Consider the following 21181-nt stretch of genomic DNA (forward strand, 5'->3'; position numbering starts at 1 on the left):
GGAGAATGCTCTCTTATCATGGAACGGTACAGAGGTGGTACATCAGGCTATAGACCTACAATTAATCACAGATACATCCAGTACCGGCTGGGGTGCGGTGTTGGAACAAAAGGAAGCGTGCGGATTGTGGAATCAAGAAATGTCGTTAGACCATTCAAATGTACGCGAAATGATGGCGGTTTTGCTAGCACTAAAATCATTCCGTTCTCAAGTACACAACAAGGTGGTACAGCTACTTTCGGACAATATATCTACGGTGGCGTACATAAATTATCAGGGAGGATCCAGTGTAAGACTCACTCAGTTAGCCACAGCGATTTGGGCGGAATTAATAGACAACAAAGTTTCATTGGTAGCCAAGCACATCGCCGGATCTCAGAATGTACATTCGGACTTTCTAAGCAGACTGGAGTCTCATTCAGATTGGAAAATGAACACGGGTCTATTTCAGTACCTTGACAGAGTATGGGGGCCACATACAATAGATCGATGCGCGTCGTTTTTAATCAAACAAATTCTGTGTTACAACAGCCTGTTTTACGACCCGTTTACTTCAGGAATAGACTGCTTGGGTCAGAGAGATTGGTGGCAACACAACAACTTTGTAAATCTGCCGTTCAAAATTATCCCTCATGTTTTACGCGTGATCATCGATCAACGTGCAGAAGCTACAGTTATCGCCCCTTGGTGGCCCGGGAAACCATGGCTCCAAACGTTACGCCGCCTATCAGTGTGTCCGCCTATCCGGTTAAAAAACAACACAAAGACGTTCATGACGATCAATTTATTACCGGAACCGTTGAAAAATTGGCGGTGGAAAATTTATGCCTGGAGAATCTCTGGCGCAATAGACTAAGTGATTTTGGGTGGTCAACTTGAGCTATTGAACAGTTTATGTGTTGTTGGGCCAAATCTACTATGGCACAATATAATAGATATGCTAGACGTTCTTGTAAATTTTGTGAAAAGGAGTGTGTCGAGTTCCCACCTGACTCGTCTAGTTCGGGAGTTTTCGCAGATTTCTTATGTTCTATCTTGGATAGTAGTGAACGACCGCAGTCACAGTTAAAGATGGCATCAGCTTCGCTATCTTGTTTGTATGATTCTTTGGGGAGAAATAACCCTATGAACTGTATACCAATAAAAAACCTCGCTACAGCGTTAGTTAAATCGGGTACAACGAAACCGGCTACATGTACCCCAGTCATGCCTCTCGTAGCATTTGATGAACTATTTCGTTCGTGGGAAGACAATAAAGGAGTTTCATTAAAAGACTTGCGTCTTAAGGCAATTACTCTGTTTGCAATTGCGTTTATGACACGTCCGTCAGACTTGGCTCCGCGTGGTCAATATTTCATCCCGTCGTCAAATTCGTGTGTGGCGTTTACATTTCTTATGTTTCATGAGGACGGTTCCTTAACGGTTACTTTCTTTGGGATAAAGAACGATAGCTCTAGAACTGGTTTTGAAGTTCGTATTCCCAAGTCGTCATCTTCGCGCAATGATGTGGTTGATACTCTCAAAACATACTTAAACAGAACTAAGGATCAAACGACTGAGAGAGGTCCTGTGTTTATTTCGTTGAACAAACCGTACAAAGGAATAACCGCGACCATTGTAAGTAAGGTCCTATCAGAGTCAATCTCGCTGGCTGGTTTAAGTGACAAAGGTTTTACACCAAAGTGTTTCCGTCCGTCGGCTGCTAATGCGGCAATTAAATCGGGTTGTGACGCCGAAACCGCTATGCATGTGGGACGCTGGAAAACAAAAGACGTGTTTTATGATCATTATGTCCATGCTATGGCCCCTTCTCAGTTCACATCGGACGCTATGCGCTTTTCCGGTTTACAATATGATTAGGACATGTTATATCGACGAAATGTACTTTCATGTGTTGCACAATTAATAGGCTAGAACTTAAACTTCAGCGATATTTTGTTTCGTATGACATGTTATTATTTTGATGATAGATTTTCAATGTTTTTCATCTTCAAACCTTCAGTTCGGTTGTGTCTAGAAAGACGTATAGTGAGTCGTATTTTAAGATTTTGATGCAGAGTGGAATATGTATCTCTATAGAAGGCAATAAATAAACAATTAAAATATCAGAAGTGTGACGTAAGTTTGTTTTTCTAAGAAATGAAACTGTAGTCACACGATTACGACATTGTTAGTCAGGTTTATGACATCGACCGTCGTAAACCGTTTACGTTGTCTTTGTCAAAAGTGATTAGGTTTATAGACTGTGTATTTTATGTATTATGTATGTTGTATTTAGGTAGGATTAGGTTTAAAACATCCCAAAAAATTGTTATTTACAGTTGAAAAAATTGTTAATAATTGTGTTAAGCTATAAATTACGTATCTTGGCCGATGTTTTGAAATCAAAGTTGAATCCTAATTATTATTTATTTTGACGATTTTTAAGTGCCTTAATTCTTGCAAATATCGACAGATTTTGACCGGTACAAGTATCTAACCCATCCAAATTCTAATTGATATAAAGCAATATACCATATTTGGTTGAACGGACAATAAATAGACAAGAATTCCAAGGAAGTGGATGTGTAGTTAGCACAGCATCACAAAAAATAGCTATTTACAGTTGAAAATATTGTTAATAACTAGGTGAAGTTATCAAGTCCCGTAACTCTTGCAAATATTGATGGATTTTGACCAGTTTCTAACCAATGTCAGGTCTCATTGATATCAAACAATACACCAAATTTGGTTGAATACGAAAGTTATCGAGCGGAAACCATGGATTTATTTGTTTTGAAGATTTTAAAGTCCCGTAACTCTTGCAAATATTAACAGATTTTGACCAGTATCGAACTCATCAAAGATCTTATTAATATAAAGCAATATACCAAATTTGGTTGAAATTGGACAATAAATAATTACATTTTAAGTTATCACATAGTGTCCCGGACGCCAGCATCGACACCGATGCCGACATAGTGATACCTAAGTGTCATCCTTACGCTGCAGGTGACACAAAAAATTGTTGAGCAAAAACCAAGAAATTATCTGTTTTGACGATTTTAAACTTCCGGAGCTTGGATTTCTTGTTTTGACGATTTTAAAGTTCAGTAACTTGGATTTCGGATCAACTCGAAAAGAACAACAATCAGGACCATGTCAGAATCATTTCAGGTAAGATTCAGACAAATCAAACTTGAGAAAAAATTCAAAATGTGAAAAATTTACATACGGTAGATGGCAGACAGCGTATGGCGGACAAATTACTGAGGATGACGAAAGACAAAACATGTTGATTATTGGTGCTGACCCCTTTGGTCAGATGACCTAAAAAGTTTGTTACAAATCCCATAATTACCTATAACACAACATGTCTCCACACGGTACTTATCAATGTCACAACACTTGTGGGCGAGGTGAGCCAGCTCAGCCCTCATCTCCTACAAACAAAGGACACGGTAATTATCAATGTCACAACACTTGTGGGCGAGGTGAGCCAGCTCAGCCCTCATCTCCTACAAACAAAGGACACAGTACTTATCAATGTCACAACACTTGTGGGCGAGGTGAGCCAGCTCAGTCCTCATCTCCTACAAACAAAGGACACGGTACTTATCAATGTCACAACACTTGTGGGTGAGGTGAGCCAGCTCAGCCCTCATCTCCTACAAACAAAGGACAAAGTACTTATCAATGTCACAACACTTGTGGGCAAGGTGAGACAGCTCAGTCCTCATCTCCTACAAACAAAGGACAAAGTACTTATCAATGTCACAACACTTGTGGGCAAGGTGAGACAGCTCAGTCCTCATCTCCTACAAACAAAGGACAAAGTACTTATCAATGTCACAACACTTGTGGGCAAGGTGAGCCAGCTCAGTCCTCATCTCCTACAAACAAAGGACACAGTACTTATCAATGTCACAACACTTGTGGGCGAGGTGAGCCAGCTCAGCCCTCATCTCCTACAAACAAAGGACACGGTACTTATCAATGTCACAACACTTGTGGGCGAGGTGAGCCAGCTCAGCCCTCATCTCCTACAAACAAAGGACAAAGTACTTATCAATGTCACAACACTTGTGGGCAAGGTGAGACAGCTCAGTCCTCATCTCCTACAAACAAAGGACAAAGTACTTATCAATGTCACAACACTTGTGGGCGAGGTGAGCCAGCTCAGCCCTCATCTCCTACAAACAAAGGACACAGTACTTATCAATGTCACAACACTTGTGGGCGAGGTGAGCCAACTCAGCCCTCATCTCCTACAAACAAAGGACACAGTACTTATCAATGTCACAACACTTGTGGGCAAGGTGAGACAGCTCAGTCCTCATCTCCTACAAACAAAGGACACAGTACTTATCAATGTCACAACACTTGTGGGTGAGGTGAGCCAGCTCAGCCCTCATCTCTTACAAACAAAGGACAAAGTACTTATCAATGTCACAACACTTGTGGGCAAGGTGAGCCAGCTCAGCCCTCATCTCCTACAAACAAAGGACAAAGTACTTACAAACAAAGGACAAAGTACTTATCAATGTCACAACACTTGTGGGCGAGGTGAGCCAGCTCAGCCCTCATCTCCTACAAACAAAGGACACAGTATCTGTCCAACTATTTCAATAATCTGCAGTCCCTACGGAATAAAGATGTTATCAGTGATATTTGATCAAATTCAGGCCAATGGATATGAAGAAGACGTAGATTGTTGTTGGCCGGACTCTGGATGCAGTCTTTGGACCAGGTGAACAATGAATATACTATTGTCACTGTTGATCCAAAGGCAAAACCATGGATATTTCAACTCAGAAAATGATATGAAAGCTCAGTAAATGTGATACACTATTGATCTATTATTTTAGCCTTACTTTAATGTATAGAAGATTCGAGAAAATATCCATGTTTTCCAGTCGGTATGGATCCATTTCCTGTAGCTCCGTAAACACATTCATTGCCTGATCAACATCTGAAACAACAAAAGTAGGTTATCACACAGGAGACCCAAGGGAACTGCCATCTCACAACCTTCACACCATTTCAATAGGAAAAGATTAAAATATATTCAAAGATGCTGACTTTGACATCCATCTTGGATTTTTGACAGTGCAGGTTTAAAATAACAAGTTTAGGCAGTTGTTCTTCTACATTTAAAGAAATTGGTTTAAAATGTGTTTTTCATAATGGCGGCTGTAGTGGCCATCTTGAATTTCAGATCAACTTGACAAATAACAATACTTGGTGGGGATCATGTTAGGCAAGTTGTACCTAAATCACACCAATTGAACTTAATTTGTTGAGCTGAAGTTTAAAATGGGCTTTCAACATGGTGGCAGTGTCATTACTGATACGATGGGCCTGTATCCCTCACCTGTTCCAGGCCAAGAACACAAGCTACCAACTTGAAGGCTAAATTAGATTTTAACTTAAATTATTTATTTCTACAGAAGGATTTTAAAGAATTTGCTACATTTCCCCTATTTGACCCCGCCCCCACTTGTTATTTGTCAAGTTGATCTGAAATTCAAGATGGCCACTACAGCCGCCATTATGAAAAACAGGTTATTTCCCGAAATTCTATAAAATCATTTTGCTGTGTTTTCAATGAAACAAGGACATAGTCATTCAGATCCCCTGCCAATGGAGATATCAAAGCTGAAGTAAGTTTGATTGTGGAGACTTATGTGTATGAAAAAAAAACAGGAAAAAAGGAAGTTGAGCTAAAGAAAGATGGAGTATAATTCAAGTAGAGCGGGGCTGCAATTGTTGAATCAGGTATACAGCCTTGACATTTATATTAGACTATATACACAAAAATGGGTGGAGTTTTGCAAAGTAACATTTACCATTTACCATGATATTTTCAGCAATGTTTCCATGGTAGCGGAAAAAGTGCAAAAAATGAAAACCTAAAAATAGCAAAAGGTACTACTAGACCATAAAAAGAATGTTTCTATGAAGTTTCGTGGAAATATCTCTGCTGGTTTTAGAGTTATGCTCCGGAAATGAACCTGCTACAAAAATATGATATTTTCAGCAATGTTTCTATGGTTACAGAAAAAAACACAAAAAGTGAAAACCTAAAAATAGCAAAAGGCACTACTAGACCATAAGAACAATGTGTCTATGAGGTTTCATGGAAATATCTCTGCTGGTTTTAGAGTTGTGCTCCGGAAACGATTCTTACACAAAAATCTGCCATTTTCAGCAATGTTTCCATGGTTACAGAAAAAAGTACAAAAACTGAAAACCTTAAAATAGCAAAAGGCACTACTAGACCATAAGACCAATGTGTCTATGAAGTTTCGTGGAAATATCTCTTCTGGTTTTAGAGTTATGCTCCGGAAACGAACCTGGTACAAAAATATGATATTTTCAGCAATGTTTCCATGCTTACAGAAAAAATGAAAAAAATGAAAACCTAAAAATAGCAAAAGGCACTACTAGACCATAAGACCAATATGTGTATGAAGTTTCGTGGAAATATCTCTACTGGTTTTAGAGTTATGCTCCGGAAACCATTCGGACGGACGGACAGACAGACGGACGTTGGGCGGGGGATAATAATTGGCAATCAAGTTCATATACGTATATTTCATACAATATAGGATACAATAGCCATCTTATCATCATCATTCTGTTGTAAAACATCGCCTTATCAATCTCTGCAGAGACACACATTTGCTCAATGCAGTTAAACTCTTGTTGACTACGCTTGGAGCAATGCATTGTATAAAGTGTCTGATTGACTTAAACATTGTTCACACCAAACTCACACAAAATCCTGCGAGATTTCATTCCAAAACTTCTGGTTACAGTTACAAAATAGTCGCTTGAGACAGGTTATGAACATGTTATGGTGTGAATTTTTATGGTAATTAGTCGCGTTAGGCAGGTGGTCATTGAATACAGGTCATTTATTAGTAAATATCATTGGGAGGAATAATTAAGGTCACATAATACAGGAAGTCGCTGAATACAGGGGGTGGTTAAGACAGGTTTGACTGTATAAGGGGGTGCAATTAAGGTGGTTACAGGTAAATTAACAGATTGAATTGACAACAATGTCCAGTACTTATAAATTGGCCCCAATATGACATGTGCACATCTTATAAAATTGATACAAACTCCCTTCCCCCTTCGGATGAGGTAAAACTTTGATAACTGATTGATTCTCACCTCTCATGTTATGATAGGCTACGGCAATCTGTGATACTATGTAGGAACTCTTGGCAAACCCATTCTCTGCCAAGCTCTGGTAGATCTTCATAGCTTCCTCATTCAGTTGTAGTTGGAGGTATATGTGAGCCAGGAACACATTTTTTATCCAGTGATTGGGCAGGTAGAGCGACAACAACTGCCAAAAAATCAGACAATATTTTTACATAATAACATGGTGATTAACATGTGAACAAGAAGCCCAGAGGGCCTGTATTGCTCACCTGGTTTTTAATGCCAAGTAATGTTCTGAATACAGGTTCATTGTTTCTTTTCTGAAGGATTTCCAATATTAACCTCTAATTCCCTATTGGGTCCTGCCTCTCCTGCCCCCCGGTCAGAGCCAAAATTTACACAAGTTCTGTTCCCCTTCTCCCAAGGATGTTTGTGGCCAAATTGGGTCATAATCCATGCAGGGGTCAGAGTCACCATTTATACAAAATTTGTTCCCTTTCCCTTTAAGGATGTTTCTGGCCAAATTTGGTTAAAATCTGTTGAAAACTTTTTGACCAGTAGAGTTTTTAAAGAATTACCAAATTTTCCGAATTGGGCCCTGCCCCTCAGGCCCTAGGGGGGTCAGAGTCACCATTTATGCAAAATCTGTTCCCTTTCCCCTAAGAATGTTTCTGGCCAAATCTTAATTCACTGAAAATCAGCCGACTGAAGCGTGGTTGTTTACAATCACAACACAATGGCAAATTGATTTCACTATCGATTTTCTGTGGAATTGTTAACGAGAGAATGATAATCAAAACATCAAAAAATATCCAACAATTAGTTAATTATATTATTCAAATATAGGGTTAATTTTACAACTTTTGAACCTTTTCATCTATGAAGAGTATTTGATTCTATCATTTCTAGAATTTCAGCTGAACTTTTTAGCCAATTTGACCCCTTTTGGTCACACCCCTATGGCCTCTTGAAGCTAGGATCATATAACTTACAATTTTGGTTGAATATTGGCCATGGAAGGTTCAATTTCTGTAAAATTTCAAAGAATTTGGTTGCGCAGTTTTTGAGAAGAAGTTACTTACTGTTTCTTTGTCTGTGATAAGTCCAGCCAGTTCCTGCCATGCTCCCCAGTGTAATGGTTCCTGTGTGAGAGCCTCCACAAATATCTCCATAGCCTCCTTAATCAGCTCCAATTTCTTCAGAACTACACCATATCTACAAATATACATTTATCTAAAGTATAGATAGAAACTGTTACAGTCACTCAGTACATAAGTTTATAGATAGAAACTGTTACAGTCACTCAGTACATAAGTTATAGATAGAAACTGTTACAGTCACTCAGTACATAAGTTTATAGATAGAAACTGTTACAGTCACTCAGTACATAAGTTTATAGATAGAAACTATACCAGTCACTCAGTACATAAGTTTATAGATAGAAACTGTTACAGTCAGTCAGTACATAAGTTTATAGATAGAAACTATACCAGATAGAAACTCAGTACATAAGTTATAGATAGAAACTGTTACAGTCACTCAGTACATAAGTTTATAGATAGAAACTGTTACAGTCACTCAGTACATAAGTTTATAGATAGAAACTGTTACAGTCACTCAGTACATAAGTTTATAGATAGAAACTGTTACAGTCACTCAGTACATAAGTTTATAGATAGAAACTGTTACAGTCACTCAGTACATAAGTTTATAGATAGAAACTGTTACAGTCACTCAGTACATAAGTTATAGATAGAAACTGTTACAGTCACTCAGTACATAAGTTTATAGATAGAAACTGTTACAGTCACTCAGTACATAAGTTATAGATAGAAACTGTTACAGTCACTCAGTACATAAGTTATAGATAGAAACTGTTACAGTCACTCAGTACATAAGTTTATAGATAGAAACTGTTACAGTCACTCAGTACATAAGTTATAGATAGAAACTGTTACAGTCACTCAGTACATAAGTTATAGATAGAAACTGTTACAGTCACTCAGTACATAAGTTATAGATAGAAACTGTTACAGTCACTCAGTACATAAGTTATAGATAGAAACTGTTACAGTCACTCAGTACATAAGTTATAGATAGAAACTGTTACAGTCACTCAGTACTATTTAAGATATACATAAGTTATAGATAGAAACTGTTACAGTCACTCAGTACATAAGTTATAGATAGAAACTGTTACAGTCACTCTCAGTACATAAGTTATAGATAGAAACTGTTACAGTCACTCAGTACATAAGTTATAGATAGAAACTGTTACAGTCACTCAGTACATAAGTTTATAGATAGAAACTGTTACAGTCACTCAGTACATAAGTTTATAGATAGAAACTGTTACAGTCACTCAGTACATAAGTTATAGATAGAAACTGTTACAGTCACTCAGTACATAAGTTTATAGATAGAAACTGTTACAGTCACTCAGTACATAAGTTATAGATAGAAACTGTTACAGTCACTCAGTACATAAGTTATAGATAGAAACTGTTACAGTCACTCAGTACATAAGTTATAGATAGAAACTGTTACAGTCACTCAGTACATAAGTTTATAGATAGAAACTGTTACAGTCACTCAGTACATAAGTTTATAGATAGAAACTGTTACAGTCACTCAGTACATAAGTTATAGATAGAAACTGTTACAGTCACTCAGTACATAAGTTTATAGATAGAAACTGTTACAGTCACTCAGTACATAAGTTATAGATAGAAACTGTTACAGTCACTCAGTACATAAGTTATAGATAGAAACTGTTACAGTCACTCAGTACATAAGTTATAGATAGAAACTGTTACAGTCACTCAGTACATAAGTTATAGATAGAAACTGTTACGGTCACTCAGTACATAAGTTATAGATAGAAACTGTTACAGTCACTCAGTACATAAGTTATAGATAGAAACTGTTACAGTCACTCAGTACATAAGTTTATAGATAGAAACTGTTACAGTCACTCAGTACATAAGTTTATAGATAGAAACTGTTACAGTCACTCAGTACATAAGTTATAGATAGAAACTGTTACAGTCACTCAGTACATAAGTTATAGATAGAAACTGTTACAGTCACTCAGTACATAAGTTATAGATAGAAACTGTTACAGTCACTCAGTATATAAGTTATAGATAGAAACTGTTACAGTCACTCAGTACATAAGTTTATAGATAGAAACTGTTACAGTCACTCAGTATAAAAGTTATAGATAGAAACTGTTACAGTCACTCAGTACATAAGTTTATAGATAGAAACTGTTACAGTCACTCAGTACATAAGTTATAGATAGAAACTGTTACAGTCACTCAGTACATAAGTTTATAGATAGAAACTGTTACAGTCACTCAGTACATAAGTTATAGATAGAAACTGTTACAGTCACTCAGTACATAAGTTTATAGATAGAAACTGTTACAGTCACTCAGTACATAAGTTTATAGATAGAAACTGTTACAGTCACTCAGTACATAAGTTTATAGATAGAAACTGTTACAGTCACTCAGTACATAAGTTTATAGATAGAAACTGTTACAGTCACTCAGTACATAAGTTTATAGATAGAAACTGTTACAGTCACTCAGTAATAAGTTATAGATAGAAACTGTTACAGTCACTCAGTACATAAGTTATAGATAGAAACTGTTACGGTCACTCAGTACATAAGTTATAGATAGAAACTGTTACAGTCACTCAGTACATAAGTTTATAGATAGAAACTGTTACGTCACTCAGTACATAAGTTATAGATAGAAACTGTTACGGTCACTCAGTACATAAGTTATAGATAGAAACTGTTACAGTCACTCAGTACATAAGTTATAGATAGAAACTGTTACAGTCACTCAGTACATAAGTTTATAGATAGAAACTGTTACAGTCACTCAGTACATAAGTTATAGATAGAAACTGTTACAGTCACTCAGTACATAAGTTATAGATAGAAACTGTTACAGTCACTCAGTACATAAGTTTATAGATAGAAACTGTTACAGTCACTCAGTACATAAGTTATAGATAGAAACTATTACAGCCACCCAGTACATAAGTTTATAGATAGAAACTGTTACAGTCACTCAGTACATAATTAGTTAATAGATAGAAACTGTTACAGTCACTCAGTACATAAGTTATAGATAGAAACTGTTACAGTCACTCAGTACATAAGTTATAGATAGAAAACTATTACAGTCACTCAGTACATAAGTTATAGATAGAAACTGTTACAGTCACTCAGTACATATGTTTATAGACAGAAACTATTACAGTCACTCAGTACATAAGTTATAGATAGAAACTGTTACAGTCACTCAGTACATAAGTTATAGATAGAAACTGTTACAGTCACTCAGTACATAAGTTATAGATAGAAACTGTTACAGTCACTCAGTACATAAGTTATAGATAGAAACTGTTACAGTCACTCAGTACATAAGTTATAGATAGAAACTGTTACAGTCACTCAGTACATAAGTTATAGATAGAAACTGTTACGGTCACTCAGTACATAAGTTATAGATAGAAACTGTTACAGTCACTCAGTACATAAGTTATAGATAGAAACTGTTACAGTCACTCAGTACATAAGTTATAGATAGAAACTGTTACAGTCACTCAGTACATAAGTTATAGATAGAAACTGTTACAGTCACTCAGTACATAAGTTATAGATAGAAACTGTTACGGTCACTCAGTACATAAGTTATAGATAGAAACTGTTACAGTCACTCAGTACATAAGTTATAGATAGAAACTGTTACAGTCACTCAGTACATAAGTTATAGATAGAAACTGTTACAGTCACTCAGTACATAAGTTATAGATAGAAACTGTTACAGTCACTCAGTACATAAGTTATAGATAGAAACTGTTACAGTCACTCAGTACATAAGTTATAGATAGAAACTGTTACAGTCACTCAGTACATAAGTTATAGATAGAAACTGTTACAGTCACTCAGTACATAAGTTATAGATAGAAACTGTTACAGTCACTCAGTACATAAGTTATAGATAGAAAACTGTTACAGTCACTCAGTACATAAGTTATAGATAGAAACTGTTACAGTCACTCAGTACATAAGTTATAGATAGAAACTGTTACAGTCACTCAGTACATAAGTTATAGATAGAAACTGTTACAGTCACTCAGTACATAAGTTATAGATAGAAACTGTTACAGTCACTCAGTACATAAGTTTATAGATAGAAACTGTTACAGTCACTCAGTACATAAGTTATAGATAGAAACTGTTACAGTCACTCAGTACATAAGTTTATAGATAGAAACTGTTACAGTCACTCAGTACATAAGTTATAGATAGAAACTGTTACGGTCACTCAGTACATAAGTTATAGATAGAAACTGTTACAGTCACTCAGTACATAAGTTATAGATAGAAACTGTTACAGTCACTCAGTACATAAGTTTATAGATAGAAACTGTTACAGTCACTCAGTACATAAGTTATAGATAGAAACTGTTACAGTCACTCAGTACATAAGTTATAGATAGAAACTGTTACAGTCACTCAGTACATAAGTTATAGATAGAAACTGTTACAGTCACTCAGTACATAAGTTATAGATAGAAACTGTTACAGTCACTCAGTACATAAGTTTATAGATAGAAACTGTTACAGTCACTCAGTACATAAGTTATAGATAGAAACTGTTACAGTCACTCAGTACATAAGTTATAGATAGAAACTGTTACAGTCACTCAGTACATAAGTTTATAGATAGAAACTGTTACAGTCACTCAGTACATAAGTTATAGATAGAAACTGTTACAGTCACTCAGTACATAAGTTTATAGATAGAAACTGTTACAGTCACTCAGTACATAAGTTTATAGATAGAAACTGTTACAGTCACTCAGTACATAAGTTATAGATAGAAACTGTTACAGTCACTCAGTACATAAGTTATAGATAGAAACTGTTACAGTCACTCAGTACATAAGTTTATAGATAGAAACTGTTACAGTCACTCAGTACATAAGTTATAGATAGAAACTGTTACAGTCACTCTCAGTACATAAGTTATAGATAGATAGAAACTGTTACAGTCACTCAGTACATAAGTTTATAGATAGAAACTGTTACAGTCACTCAGTACATAAGTTATAGATAGAAACTGTTACAGTCACTCAGTACATAAGTTTATAGATAGAAACTGTTACAGTCACTCAGTACATAAGTTTATAGATAGAAACTGTTACAGTCACTCAGTATATAAGTTATAGATAGAAACTGTTACAGTCACTCAGTACATAAGTTATAGATAGAAACTGTTACAGTCACTCAGTACATAAGTTTATAGATAGAAACTGTTACAGTCACTCAGTACATAAGTTATAGATAGAAACTGTTACAGTCACTCAGTACATAAGTTATAGATAGAAACTGTTACAGTCACTCAGTACATAAGTTATAGATAGAAACTGTTACAGTCACTCAGTACATAAGTTTATAGATAGAAACTGTTACAGTCACTCAGTACATAAGTTATAGATAGAAACTGTTACAGTCACTCAGTACATAAGTTATAGATAGAAACTGTTACAGTCACTCAGTACATAAGTTATAGATAGAAACTGTTACAGTCACTCAGTACATAAGTTATAGATAGAAACTGTTACAGTCACTCAGTACATAAGTTATAGATAGAAACTGTTACAGTCACTCAGTACATAAGTTATAGATAGAAACTGTTACAGTCACTCAGTACATAAGTTATATAGATAGAAACTGTTACAGTCACTCAGTACATAAGTTATAGATAGAAACTGTTACAGTCACTCAGTACATAAGTTATAGATAGAAACTGTTACAGTCACTCAGTACATAAGTTATAGATAGAAACTGTTACAGTCACTCAGTACATAAGTTATAGATAGAAACTGTTACAGTCACTCAGTACATAAGTTATAGATAGAAACTGTTACAGTCACTCAGTACATAAGTTATAGATAGAAACTGTTACAGTCACTCAGTACATAAGTTATAGATAGAAACTGTTACAGTCACTCAGTACATAAGTTATAGATAGAAACTGTTACAGTCACTCAGTACATAAGTTATAGATAGAAACTGTTACAGTCACTCAGTACATAAGTTATAGATAGAAACTGTTACAGTCACTCAGTACATAAGTTATAGATAGAAACTGTTACAGTCACTCAGTACATAAGTTATAGATAGAAACTGTTACAGTCACTCAGTACATAAGTTATAGATAGAAACTGTTACAGTCACTCAGTACATAAGTTATAGATAGAAACTGTTACAGTCACTCAGTACATAAGTTTATAGATAGAAACTGTTACAGTCACTCAGTACATAAGTTATAGATAGAAACTGTTACAGTCACTCAGTACATAAGTTATAGATAGAAACTGTTACAGTCACTCAGTACATAAGTTATAGATAGAAACTGTTACAGTCACTCAGTACATAAGTTATAGATAGAAACTGTTACAGTCACTCAGTACATAAGTTATAGATAGAAACTGTTACAGTCACTCAGTACATAAGTTATAGATAGAAACTGTTACAGTCACTCAGTACATAAGTTATAGATAGAAACTTTACAGTTCAGTACATAAGTTATAGATAGAAACTGTTACAGTCACTCAGTACATAAGTTATAGATAGAAACTGTTACAGTCACTCAGTACATAAGTTATAGATAGAAACTGTTACAGTCACTCAGTACATAAGTTATAGATAGAAACTGTTACAGTCACTCAGTACATAAGTTATAGATAGAAACTGTTACAGTCACTCAGTACATAAGTTATAGATAGAAACTGTTACAGTCACTCAGTACATAAGTTATATAGATTAGAAACTGTTACAGTCACTCAGTACATAAGTTATAGATAGAAACTGTTACGGTCACTCAGTACATAAGTTATAGATAGAAACTGTTACAGTCACTCAGTACATAAGTTATAGATAGAAACTGTTACAGTCACTCAGTACATAAGTTTATAGATAGAAACTGTTACAGTCACTCAGTACATAAGTTTATAGATAGAAACTGTTACAGTCACTCAGTACATAAGTTTATAGATAGAAACTGTTACAGTCACTCAGTACATAAGTTTATAGATAGAAACTGTTACAGTCACTCAGTACATAAGTTATAGATAGAAACTGTTACAGTCACTCAGTACATAAGTTATAGATAGAAACTGTTACAGTCACTCAGTACATAAGTTTATAGATAGAAACTGTTACAGTCACTCAGTACATAAGTTATAGATAGAAACTGTTACAGTCACTCAGTACATAAGTTATAGATAGAAACTGTTACAGTCACTCAGTACATAAGTTTATAGATAGAAACTGTTATGGTCACTCAGTACATAAGTTATAGATAGAAACTGTTACAGTCACTCAGTACATAAGTTATAGATAGAAACTGTTACAGTCACTCAGTACATAAGTTATAGATAGAAACTGTTACAGTCACTCAGTACATAAGTTATAGATAGAAACTGTTACAGTCACTCAGTACATAAGTTATAGATAGAAACTGTTACAGTCACTCAGTACATAAGTTATAGATAGAAACTGTTACAGTCACTCAGTACATAAGTTATAGATAGAAACTGTTACAGTCACTCAGTACATAAGTTATAGATAGAAACTGTTACAGTCACACAGTACATAAGTTATAGATAGAAACTGTTACAGTCACTCAGTACATAAGTTATAGATAGAAACTGTTACAGTCACTCCGTACATAAGTTATAGATAGAAACTGTTACAGTCACTCAGTACATAAGTTTATAGATAGAAACTGTTACAGTCACTCAGTACATAAGTTATAGATAGAAACTGTTACAGTCACTCAGTACATAAGTTATAGATAGAAACTGTTACAGTCACTCAGTACATAAGTTATAGATAGAAACTGTTACAGTCACTCAGTACATAAGTTATAGATAGAAACTGTTACAGTCACTCAGTACATAAGTTATAGATAGAAACTGTTACAGTCACTCAGTACATAAGTTTATAGATAGAAACTGTTACAGTCACTCAGTACATAAGTTATAGATAGAAACTGTTACAGTCACTCAGTACATAAGTTATAGATAGAAACTGTTACAGTCACTCAGTACATAAGTTATAGATAGAAACTGTTACAGTCACTCAGTACATAAGTTTATAGATAGAAACTGTTACAGTCACTCAGTACATAAGTTATAGATAGAAACTGTTACAGTCACTCAGTACATAAGTTATAGATAGAAACTGTTACAGTCACTCAGTACATAAGTTATAGATAGAAACTGTTACAGTCACTCAGTACATAAGTTATAGATAGAAACTGTTACAGTCACTCAGTACATAAGTTATAGATAGAAACTGTTACAGTCACTCAGTACATAAGTTATAGATAGAAACTGTTACAGTCACTCAGTACATAAGTTATAGATAGAAACTGTTACAGTCACTCAGTACATAAGTTTATAGATAGAAACTGTTACAGTCACTCAGTACATAAGTTATAGATAGAAACTGTTACAGTCACTCAGTACATAAGTTTATAGATAGAAACTGTTACAGTCACTCAGTACATAAGTTTATAGATAGAAACTGTTACAGTCACTCAGTACATAAGTTATAGATAGAAACTGTTACAGTCACTCAGTACATAAGTTATAGATAGAAACTGTTACAGTCACTCAGTACATAAGTTTATAGATAGAAACTGTTACAGTCACTCAGTACATAAGTTATAGATAGAAACTATTACAGTCACTCAGTACATAAGTTATAGATAGAAACTGTTACAGTCACTCAGTACATAAGTTATAGATAGAAACTGTTACAGTCACTCAGTACATAAGTTATAGATAGAAACTGTTACAGTCACTCAGTACATAAGTTATAGATAGAAACTGTTACAGTCACTCAGTACATAAGTTATAGATAGAAACTGTTACAGTCACTCAGTACATAAGTTTATAGATAGAAACTGTTACAGTCACTCAGTACATAAGTTATAGATAGAAACTGTTACGGTCACTCAGTACATAAGTTATAGATAGAAACTGTTACAGTCACTCAGTACATAAGTTATAGATAGAAACTGTTACAGTCACTCAGTACATAAGTTTATAGATAGAAACTGTTACAGTCACTCAGTACATAAGTTATAGATAGAAACTGTTACAGTCACTCAGTACATAAGTTTATAGATAGAAACTGTTACGGTCACTCAGTACATAAGTTTATAGATAGAAACTGTTACAGTCACTCAGTACATAAGTTTATAGATAGAAACTATTACAGTCACTCAGTACATAAGTTATAGATAGAAACTGTTACAGTCACTCAGTACATAAGTTATAGATAGAAACTGTTACAGTCACTCAGTACATAAGTTTATAGACAGAAACTATTACAGTCACTCAGTACATAAGTTATAGATAGAAACTGTTACAGTCACTCAGTACATAAGTTATAGATAGAAACTGTTACGGTCACTCAGTACATAAGTTATAGATAGAAACTGTTACAGTCACTCAGTACATAAGTTATAGATAGAAACTGTTACGGTCACTCAGTACATAAGTTATAGATAGAAACTGTTACAGTCACTCAGTACATAAGTTATAGATAGAAACTGTTACAGTCACTCAGTACATAAGTTATAGATAGAAACTGTTACAGTCACTCAGTACATAAGTTATAGATAGAAACTGTTACAGTCACTCAGTACATAAGTTATAGATAGAAACTGTTACGGTCACTCAGTACATAAGTTATAGATAGAAACTGTTACGGTCACTCAGCACATAAATATAAAATTCAGACAAATTCTTATTTATCCTAGAGACAAATCAGAGATTATTTACTCCAAAGAGAATTCAGACAATTAATTACTCTAGAGATAATTCTGACAAATAAATTCACACACTTACAGATACAAACAATATCCATCCAGTTCTTTGTTGGCATATTTCTTACACAGCTCCATTTTGAGGCTTTTCAATACTTCATTTTCCAGTTTGCTGGGAGGACCTTTAAAAAATTGTTTAAAAGATTAATATTTTGTCAAACATGCATAAAATAGTACTATGCTTGCTAATATTTGCAGAGTTTTTAGTTTTGGCGAACATATTGTTGATCGATCAGTGTCAAAACACAATATGCTCAACTAGAGCCCTCGAGGAACCTACATATGAAATTTGAGAATAATCCCTTCAGTACTTTGTGAGAAATAGCGGTAACACAAAGTGTTACGGATGGACAGAAGGATGGACGGACCGTGGACTGTGGACCCAAATGAAAGATGATCTGCGTAACACCAATAGAGGCCTAACGTACATGTAGGAAATCATCATGTTCATATGAAGTTTACGTAGACTATATATTATAATTATGCATACCTCAAATGATGTCTTTGTCATATGGAAATGGCTTCTAAACTCTATTCCGGAATAATGAGGCACGACCTCGTCGAAGTATTCAGTGACCCTTTTTGGAGATTCTGTCTTATTGAACATAAATCTTGAAATTGCATGATTTGATTTTGTTATTTGTGTGAACATTGGACCTATGAGATTGCCAAAAGGTATATCTGTATCATCAGCTATCTCTCCCAATAAAACAGCCTATATGATGGCGTCCATGTTGAAAATGCTCTGGGCTAACGCAGCGTTCGAAACGTGCAAAACGTTCGCCTACAAAACATTTGCGAATGATGATTATGGACTATTTCTGGTTATCTTCAAGAGTTGATCTTTTTTGGAGATTGCAATTTTACAAATTATAACAAAAGACAGATTATAATTGAAATGAATGAACAACTCAAAATTATGAACGAATTATGGTTAACAAAATTCACTAAGGTCCATTGTTTTAGGTTTATGTCTATTTCAGATTGAACACAAAACCAGGCATGTCGACATGGCAGGTCAACATGAATTTGAAAAATGTCTGTTAGACATTATGTGCTCGCTAACTACTTTCTAAAACCTTAGAATTTCCAGTACAATATACAACTATAAGGCCTTGCTCAGAAATATTTTGCACGCACAAAAATGTAACATTTTAACAAGCCTACATGAAATATCATCCTTGGCAACAGGTGTACGTATCGCTCATTAACCTTGGGACTATTGCAAGGAGATGGTTTATGTCCTTGATGTATTGTAATCAGAACTTAAATATGAAATTATTTTGAACTTTGTTGATTGTGTTATTTGCTACATAGAAGTTTGTTTATAATTTAATTGATATGATAGACATGTTTTGCTGTTCAAAATAGTCGTCTGCTATAGGACTGTCCAGTCTCTGTGCACGTGGTGACTTACCTGTGTCATGCTTGAATGCCTTTCTGGGGTACATTAGATCGAGAGCTCAGGAACCTGGACTGATATTGTATAATGTTTTTTATTCTGTTTCTCTTATGCAAGGCTGGGTAATTTTATAAATACTTATTAGAACTGCAGCAAATGCCGCCTATGGTCACAGTTTACTAAGCGATAGTGCAACGTACACCTAGGACCTAGGATGATGTGAAATAAATTAAATATAATCTGCTAAATAACGCTGTAAATGTGTTTGGCCGGTACTAAAAGTTATCTGTTTCATCACTTTTATATTGACTATATAAACCTGATTTACATTGTATTGTTCTGAAAGTTTCCAAAGTTGATCAGATGCTTAGAATGATATGTCGCTTGAAGGTTACACAAGACGTTTAGGACTGTCTAATGTCACTATTGGTAATTTATAGTGGAACATCGCTGACAGGTATCTCTTTTTTTTTTATATTATTTTTTTATTTTTGAAATCATTTTCATTTTTACAGACAATACAGACAAAGACAAATTAACATCATAAGTACAAAAACAAAAGTATTTCATTTGTATCAATTTTACATGACATTCACATTTATACTTTTACACACCTTCATGTACACACACACATACACACACTCACCCTCACACATATACCAAAGTGTTTACTTAAATTATTATATACATTCAAAGGTTTCCATACACCCACATTCGTTCAGACATACATGACATTTAGAAGAGGTGGAGAAGATAGGTTAGACAGGAAATAGTTGTATAGGAGGATAGAGTGGAGATGTGAAATATATGTATATTTTATCTAATGGTAGAGAATTTGTTGTAAAAGTAATAAGTTGTCAGGATTTAAATTAATTATCCTTGGTTCTTAATTTTTTTCATAATTCAAAAGAGTTCATATGTCAAATTATATAAAAGGTTTCCACTTACTCCAACTTTTTATAAATTTTGCTTTCAAAAAATCATTTTGACCAATTGATATGCGTCTTTGAATATTATAATATATTTTTATATTTTTTGCAAATGTGTTTTTATTTAAGGTTTTATGAAAACATCTTGTTCTGTAAATGTATTGTTTAATGATTAAAAGTATAACATTATCAACTGGTGCATTAATGTTGTTAGTTGTAAGACCAAGAAGAAAAAATTGTTTGTTAATTGAAAAAGGAATATAAAGAGCATCTAAAAGAGTTTCAAAGTTTTGCAATAGATTTTGTTTTTCTCGACATTCCCACATTAAATGAATTATTGTTTCTCTCTCTGAATTACAGAAAGTACACATAGGGATAGCTACTATACTATACTTAAATAATTTTGAATTGGTGGTCAGACTATGATGAGAAATACGAAACTGAAGCCATTGAAGTTTAGTGTTTTTTGTTACTTTATAAGGAATGTTATAAATATGCTTCCACTCTTCTTCATCTAGTAAACATTCTTCTTGCCATTTGAGCTTACCTGTAGGTTCAGTTTCTAATTAAGAATAGTATATAGAAATTTTGAATATTTCATATTTGAAAAGAAAATCTGTGTATTTAGGGGAACATATGGACGTATAAGTGGTAATAGGTTTTGCGGCTGAGGGTTAGGCAGACGTTTACAAACAGCAGATATTAGTCCTAGAAATTGAAGGAAGTTGGTGTTTTAATTATCATTTTTTGTAAGAATTCTT

At 34.6% G+C, this 21181-nt stretch overlaps 1 protein-coding gene across 2 annotated transcripts in view; it reads right to left on the reverse strand.

Annotated features, from left to right (window-relative positions):
• The window catches only part of LOC138335602 (cell division cycle protein 23 homolog), an 85634-nt gene that overhangs the window by 35166 nt on the left and 29287 nt on the right, over window positions 1-21181 (reverse strand). For both annotated transcript variants that reach the window (XM_069284773.1, XM_069284772.1), the window contains exons 4-8: window positions 18112-18211; window positions 8238-8370; window positions 7162-7339; window positions 4854-4951; window positions 3341-3422 (exon numbers count right to left, since the gene is read on the reverse strand). In XM_069284773.1, coding sequence (XP_069140874.1) covers window positions 3341-3422; window positions 4854-4951; window positions 7162-7339; window positions 8238-8370; window positions 18112-18211 — 591 coding nt within the window. The remainder of the gene's footprint in view (window positions 1-3340; window positions 3423-4853; window positions 4952-7161; window positions 7340-8237; window positions 8371-18111; window positions 18212-21181) is intronic.

Source organism: Argopecten irradians, chromosome 11, assembly GCF_041381155.1.
Source record: "Argopecten irradians isolate NY chromosome 11, Ai_NY, whole genome shotgun sequence".
In the NCBI taxonomy this organism is placed as follows: Eukaryota; Metazoa; Mollusca; class Bivalvia; order Pectinida; family Pectinidae; genus Argopecten; species Argopecten irradians.